At 42.3% G+C, this 8,043-nt stretch overlaps 1 protein-coding gene across 2 annotated transcripts in view; it reads right to left on the minus strand.

Moving 5' to 3' along the window:
- The window catches only part of REXO5 (RNA exonuclease 5), a 40,958-nt gene that overhangs the window by 32,867 nt on the left and 48 nt on the right, over positions 1-8,043 (minus strand). The window contains exons 1-4 of one of the 2 annotated variants that reach the window (XM_045994256.1): positions 7,876-8,006; positions 7,525-7,663; positions 2,300-2,412; positions 263-389 (exon numbers count right to left, since the gene is read on the minus strand). In XM_045994256.1, the coding sequence (XP_045850212.1) occupies positions 263-389; positions 2,300-2,412; positions 7,525-7,659 (375 nt within the window). In that variant the 5' untranslated portion in view covers positions 7,660-7,663; positions 7,876-8,006. Of the gene's footprint in view, positions 1-262; positions 390-2,299; positions 2,413-7,524; positions 7,664-7,875; positions 8,007-8,043 lie in introns of those variants that run through there. The other variant, XM_045994257.1, reaches the window with a different exon arrangement.

Genomic DNA, 8,043 nt, shown 5'->3' on the forward strand with positions numbered 1-8,043 from the left:
TAGCCCAAATAAAATAGGAAGTATCAGCCTGGGAACTATATATTGATTGTAATCTGGTAATAAATATTTTGCCTAAATTATCAAAGAAAATCAGAGGCAAACCTAATCTCAACAGGAGATCTCTGAATCTTAATCTTTCTTGCTTTCTACAACCTCTACTTCTTGTTCAATAAGGTTGCCCAAGAGCATAGTTTGAGATGTGCACTAGTTTCTGGATGAGAGGACTCAACTCAGGCCCTAATACAAAGTTTTCTTAACTTACGTGTCTGAATGCCTTTCGGAGAAATCCAAACTCCAAGTAGAACCTGTAAAAGTGTAGCTGGCTCATTCCCTGCAGTACAAAAACCACCACATTGTTCAGGTGGTTTTGGTGAAAAAGCTGGCACCAACTGTTGAAAAATCAAACCAATACACATAAAAGTGATACCATCAAGTCAGTTATAGACATACAAAAGGGAAGTGTGGGAAAAAAAAGTAGTGAACAACAGTTAATGAAATTTACCATAATTCAATGACTTCCCAGCAAAGAACAGCTACTATTGTACAGAATTCAAATAAAGATGTCTTGAGATAATTGTTTATTGCATTCAAATCAAGTAGGATAACAAGGGAAACACAATGTACTCAAATTTAACATCCTATTACGATTTGTTTTAAATTGGAAATAAACTCATTTTACAAAGGCATATTCTCAAAATCCCTAGCTGCTGAGTTCTTCCTAAGCTAATAATCAAATGACTAGTTTTATGAAAGCCAGTTTCAGATAAACTGACAAGACTACTGGTAATATTTGTTAATGGAGAAGATGGCTTTTGAGTTATCTAGTCAATCTTCCTCAGATAGGTATGTCTGAAAAACTGAAAAGTTTTGTAAAATTTTTATTGGTACATATACAAAAGCAATTTTCTTTAGACATTTAACAGTGGCATTGAAGATATCAGAATAATAAAATTCTCTTTGTCTCTTAATGTAAAAGGAACAAAAAAGATTAACTGGGATTCTTAATCCATGATCGTGGTATTTCAATTGAGTCTCCACTAGGGGTTACAAACCAAAATACCTTTAAGTGGTGTTGGGAAAGATCACTGAAATGACATGACTGCCTGCTGATACGTCAGGTGGCCCCGGCACCTGAAGGCTCCTCACCCCTTCTCCTCTGTCTTTGGAATGTGAGTTCTGCTTATCTTTCCTGATCCCAGAGGCCGCTCCAAGGACACAGCCTTGAGACAGTGATGTGGTATTGAAAATACCTGAATGGTTCATAGGACAGAACCCAGTTAAGGCCTCTATATACACTTTTTTAAAGATTTGGCAGGCATGAGTAGGGATCCATTTGTCTTCCTCCTGCCCCAGACAAGCCTTATATGCAAGTTCCCTTGGCTTACTAGAACTGCCACTTAACAACCTGGCGCAGCCTGCCTCTTTCTTTGGTCTCTCCCTACCCTCCAAGTAAGTGTGCTGGGTATCAGTTTATACCCAGGAAGCTCCCAAGAGGGTTGCAAGCCAAAAAGCAGCCAGGCAGATAATGTAAATAAGGGAAGCAGGCCTTATTTACCAGTAAGTGGTACACTAAAGTATACATGCCCCATCTATAAGGCTATATCTATATATATATCTATATCTATAAGGGGAAGGCTACTATTCAGCTTTGACAAATTGTTGCCATTTGGGAATACAGGGACAATTGCCAGATCTTAAGAATTTTTTGAACAGGGGCGCCTGGGTGGCTCAGTGGGTTAAGCCGCTGCCTTCGGCTCAGGTCATGATCTCAGGGTCCTGGGATCGAGTCCCGCATCGGGCTCTCTGCTCAGCAGGGAGCCTGCTTCCCTCTCTCTCTCTCTCTCTCTGCCTGCCTCTCTATCTACTTGTGATCTCTCTCTGTCAAATAAATAAATAAAAATTAAAAAAAAAAAAGAATTTTTGAACAGATAAATTATCTGGATTTTAATAAAGGAATTCCTAAATTAAATGTTGGCAACTCCTGCAAAGAAAAAAATGTAGGGGGAGCCTGGGTGACTCGGTTGGTTAGGCATCCGACTCTTGATTTCAGCTCAGGTCATGATTTCAGGGTTATGAGACTGAGCCCTGCATTAGGCTCCATGCTAGGCTTGTAGCCTGCTTGGGATTCTCTCTCTCCCTCCCCCTCTGCCTCTGCCCCTCCTCCACCAGTTAAAAAAAAAAGAAAAAGTTTAGGACATTCTGTATGGCAAACAAATAATGTCAACTAAGGAATATGTGACCCTCTATACACTAGTTTGAAACCTTGGGTCTATACCTACCATTTAAGTTCATCTCATACCTGGGTTTAGGAACACTGGATTTGCCCAGAACTGCATACTTCAGCAATTCACATAACTGGTCGTGGGTTACTTCACAGTTTTCAGCAAATAAAATTGTAGATAAGCGGGCTTTCTGCAAAGATATATCAGGTCATTAACAATCAAGACTACTGGGGTGTCAGGGTGGCTCAGTCAGTCACGCGTCCAACTCTTGATTTTGACTCAGGTCATGATCTCAGGGTCTTCGGATTGAGCCCATGTTGGGAATCCCCACTCAGCAGGGAGTCTGCTCCTCTCCCTCTTCCGCTGTGCCTTCCCTGCACACGTGCTTGCTCTCTCTCTCTCTAAAATAAATAAATCTTAAAAAAAAAAAATTAGGACTGGGGGTGTCTGGGTGACTCAGTTGGTTACGCATCTGCCTTCAGCTCAGGGCATGATCTCTGAGTCTTGGGATCAAACCCCCTGGCAGGCTTCCTGCTCAGCAGGGAGTCTGTTTCTTTTTCTCTTGCCCCTCCCACCATTCATTCTCTAATAAATAAACAAAATATTAAAAAAAAAATTAGGACTACTGAGAACAGGATCATAGCAAAGCAAATTATATGCAAATATAAGGAGGGATCTAATTAACTGGAAATGAAGGTCTAAAACAACCTGTGATGTAACATTATTAATAATATCTAATAAACATTGGTAAGAAACCTTACTACAAGATACTTGGTTACATGTTAGGGATAATAGAATGAGTAAAACATGATTCTTGCTCTCCACTTCATTCTACTAAGAGAAAAGAAATACAGAAATAGGTAATTCCAATACAAAGTGGGTAAGTGCTATTATAAAAGTATAAGAGTAAAGAGGCTAACTGCCTTGGGGATTAGAGAGTTTGGGGGATAGCTTTACTGATATTGAAAATACTGGGGTTGTCTTGAAAAGGGGGAACATTGTGTCTAAACACATAATTTTGTTTGGCTGGAACCAAGATGGCATGTTGCAGAGCAGTAGAGATCTGCGAGTAGAGAAAAGAGGAAGTCAGGTCATAGATCAATGTGGTCTAAGCAAAGGAATCTGACATTATTCTGGGGAAATAGGGAGTTCACTAAAGCTTCTCCCTCCTAAAAAAAGCCTTAATTCTTTATCTCTATACTATACTGCCCCTACAGGATTAGAGTATACATCCTGTTTGGTAACAAACTCTGCAACCCTCCCATTCCCCCCAAATCAGTAAATATCTTTTCATATTAGTTAAATGTAACATACACCAATTTTAATAGTCCATTCTCTAAATTTATCTCAACACTTACAACATATATGAAAAAATTCCCTATTGATGACACTTTAAAAAAAATTATAAACAGTATAAGCATCCTTTCAAACATTCCTGTGTACCTGGATAAATTCTGTGTACCTGGATAAGTTCCTGGTCAAAATAAGCACCTACAGTTGACTCTTTTTTTTTTTTTTTTTTTTTTTAGATTTTATTTATTTATTTGACAGAGAGAGATCACAAGTAGGCAGAGAGGCAGGCAGAGAGAGTGAGAGGGAAGCAGGCTCCCGGCTGAGCAGAGAGCCCGACGCGGGACTCGATCCCAGGACCCTGAGATCATGACCTGAGCCGAAGGCAGCAGCTTAAACCAGTGAGCCACCCAGGTGCCCCATACAGTTGACTCTTGAACAACACAGGTTTAAACTGTGCAGACCCACTTATATGTGGCTCATTTCTGGTAAATACAGTATAGTACTGTAAATGTATTCTCTTTTTTTCCCTAAGATTATTTATTTATTTGACACAGAGAGAAAAGAGAGTGAGAGAGGGAATACAAGCAGGGGGACTGGGAGAGGGAGAAACAGGCTTGCCGCTGAGCAGGGAACCCGACGCAGGGCTTGATCCCAGGACTCTGGGATCATGACCTGAGCTGAAGGCAGACGCCTAATGACTGAGCCACCCAGGTGCCCCAAATGTATTCTCTTCTTTATGCTTTTCTTAGTAACATTTTCTCTGGCTTACTTTATTGTAAGAATACAGTATATAATACATGTAATTTACAAAGTTTATGTGTTAACCACCTGTTTATGTTATCAGTAAGGTTTTTGGTCTATTGGTTACCTGTATTATTGGTAAGGTTTCTGACTTTAAGTAGTTAAGTTATTGGGGACTCAAAAGTTACACATGGATTTTGGCCTGCACAGGGCAGGGAGGATAGATGGTGGTTTGGAACCCTAGTCCCCCATGTTGTTCAAGGGTCAACTATTTAATTGTGACAAGTACTATTAATTTCTGAAAGAATATACCAATTTATATTTACTAATCAAAAATATGAGATTGATAAAGTGAGACTAAGTGAGGTAGGTAGGGTCTATGTGGCAGTGAGTAAATATGGTTGCCAAGTATGAGAGTCTGAGCCTGAGTGGGGGAAGGAGGGAAGCTATAGGGGAGAGAGCTAGGACTAAGGGTAGGAACCCATGGCATGCATGCAGAAGGATGGCTCGTCGTGGGGTGTCAAAACCTGAGCAGTATGAAGGCATCCATGCAGTGGGCAGTGGAGAGCAGTGAGGGCTGGTATCAGATATCAGAAAGTATGTAAGGAAAGGAGGGCATCAATACTGAGGGACAACAGTGGCCTGTCACAAGATTCAGAGCCTGAACAGGGTGAGGGTATCCATGTACGTGAAGGATAGCAGCCTGTCACAGTAGTGACAGGAGCATTCACACTGGAGGGTGACCTGGCACATGGTGCAGGATGACAGAGCCCAAGCAAGGTGAAGAGGGTGTGGGAGTGTGGGGCAGTGGCACCATGGAGAACAGGTCAAATATATTGAAGGTAATAACAAATCAGATGTCTTACTGAATAGAGAAGGAAATGATAAACATGAAGAGCAAAAGAAAAGAATGAACCTTGTGGAAACACTGCAAATAGAGATTTTAGTATGTATGTATAGAAAAATATTTAAATGTAAACATGTATGTGTGTGTATATAGGTATACAGATACATACATATTTCCTAGCTTTCTTTTAGGGGTATTGACATCCCAATAGCACTGAGCACATCTAGTACCCAGAACCTTGAGTTTCTAAATGTCATTCTCTACTAAAAAGAACCAAGCATCCCCCCCAAAAATTACTGATTCCAGCGCTGGGGCAGGAAAAGCACAGATGAGCCTGGAACACCTTTTTCTGGCAAAAAAGTAAGGAAATGCTCAAGAATTATGAGGTCATGTGCAAAGGACACAGAAGCTAACTTAATGTTCAAATATGGGATATTCTGAACATCAAAATAAATATAGTAATGGATTATAACTTATTGAATGAAATAGGCAATGAGTTCATACTAACAAAAAAATGAATTACAAGTTTAACAAGGAAGCATCTCTTCATAGAATTAGAGAAAAAGAAAACAAGAATGGGACTAATAAAATAATGTATAACCTAATAAAATACAAGAATGTCACCTCTGTGATATTCCTGCCAAACATGCATAACCCAAAATTAATCAATGAGAAACAAACCTAACTTGAGAGACATTCTACAGAATAACTGGTACAGGATTCTTCGAGAGTAATAAGGCCATAGGCACCTGGGTGGCTCAGTGGTTAAAGCCTCTGCCTTCGGCTCAGGTCATGATCCCAGGGTCCTGGGATCGAGCCCCACATCGGGCTCTCTGCTCGGCAGGGAGCCTGCTTCCCTTCCTCTCTCTCTGCCTGCCTCTCTGCCTGCTTGTGATCTCTGTCAAATAAATGAATAAAATCTTAAAAAAAAAAAAAAAGAGTAGTAAGGCCATAGATGTCAATGAAAAGACTAAAGAATTGTATGGATTGAAGAAGACAAAGACAACTAAATGTAACACATGGTTCTAGACTGGATCTTATTGCTAAAAAGGGTATTACTGGAACAACTGAGGAACTTGAATGGGGTCTGAAGATAAGATGATAGCAATATATCCAAGTTATTTTTTTTTAAATTTTGATGATTGTATTGTGATTATGCAGCACTGTTTACAGAAAACACATACTAAAATATGGGTGGGTGGTTATGGAGCACTGTTAGCAATCACTTTCAAATGCTGGTTGGGGTTGTTTTTGCAACTTTTCTGTAAGGTTGAGATTGTTTTAAAATAAAAGAGTGATGAGATGGTCTATCTCCTTATACTTTTCACCATATTAACCTTTAAAAAGTTGTTTTGCCAATTTGATAGGCAAAAAAAGAATCCCTTTTAAATAAAAAATATTTCAAAGCACTATTTCCCATTTTACATCCTACAGATATCCCTAGCTTTCTGAAAGCTTGTGTCCTGCCATTTCCCTTTTACAACAGACCTATTAGCACTGTGCCTTTCTTCGCTTTTACCTTCAGCATTTGTTTCACAAGCCAATTTTAAAAGTAGCACACCCCAGGCAGAGCGGCACAGCCAAGCTCCTTCTCCAAGAACTACACTTAGCATGAAGCCCCCATAGCTTTGAATTGTGTCTGTGAACACCTGCGCTTTATCTTGATTCTCTGCATCAGTTAGCAAAATCTGTCTTGAGATATGAGAAAACCAAACAAAGGTTATTTTGGAGAGTCGGGAAACGCTTCCAATCCCCATCACCTCCCCCCCCCCCCCATATATCAATAAATGCTTCTTTGCTTTACCCCATTTCAGCTCAGAATTTCACAGGACCGCTCTACTTTCCTACAGTGGGGGAAACCTGTGTATAATTTCTGTTTATTGTCTGTCTTTGGTCTCTTTACACTGGAACGAAGTAGTAACCTCTTTATTCACTGACGTTCCTCAACTGCCTAGGGCAGTGCCCAGCACATGAGAGACAACAGAAACCTGATAACTGAAGGGATGGACCACGTATATTTAATTCTCAATACACCGCAGGGATGCTCATCGGCCTTATTATTCCCTTACTGGCGCGGCTTGTAAACTGCATGAGGGCAGGGAATTTTGGGTTCGTGCACTGGGATATCCCCTGAACTGGGATATATACAGAACACTCACTAAAGCATTTGTTGGGTGAACATTCTTTTTGGGTCCCAAGCACCACGCCAGTTTTAAAGGGCCATTATCAGCCCTGAGGTAGGTGGTATTACCATTATCGTTCCCATTTTACGGGCTGGAAAGCAGGATTCCGAAAGGACAGTGGGTGGATGAGGCTCACCCTCAGCCTCCAGGGCAGGCAGGGCCCGGAAGGCGGCTGCGGGGCTAGGGCTTGCCCCTCCTAACCTCCCCGGGCCCCCCACTTGGGCTCCTCGTTACTCACCTTGGCCTCGGGGTGCCTCTCCAGATCCCAACGGGCTCTCATCGCCTCAGCCGCCCCGACCAGCATGTTCGGGGCCCTCCTTCTCTTCCTGCCCTTCTTGGGGTGCCCCCCGCTCCTCTCCCTCTCGGGATCCATGAGGCTGTGGAGAAAGACCGTTGAGACCAGCGAGAGCTGAGGAAACGCCGCCTCCAGACGGGTGAGCAGGCGGGGCTTCGACAGCCTACAGCCTTCCCCAGATCCTCTCCTCAATTCAGTGCACGGAGCCCTCCCAACCCTCCCGGAAAAGCGAGAGCGCTAACTATCCTCCCTGTTCCGCGGCGGAGAAAACCGCACCGACACCAACGGTTTTACCGTTCGCGCTGGACGCCGGATTCGAAACGGTTCCCCAACGGCGCAAACGCGCCTCCGCCCGTTGAAAAAGAGGGAAAAAGTTGCTGCCAAGACGACTTCCCTGCAAAAAACCACTCCCCGCGCCCCCGAACCCCGAAAACACCGAAGAGAAGCCGGGCACACAGCCGA

This window comes from Meles meles, chromosome 21 (assembly GCF_922984935.1).
Source record: "Meles meles chromosome 21, mMelMel3.1 paternal haplotype, whole genome shotgun sequence".
NCBI classification, from domain to species: Eukaryota; Metazoa; Chordata; class Mammalia; order Carnivora; family Mustelidae; genus Meles; species Meles meles.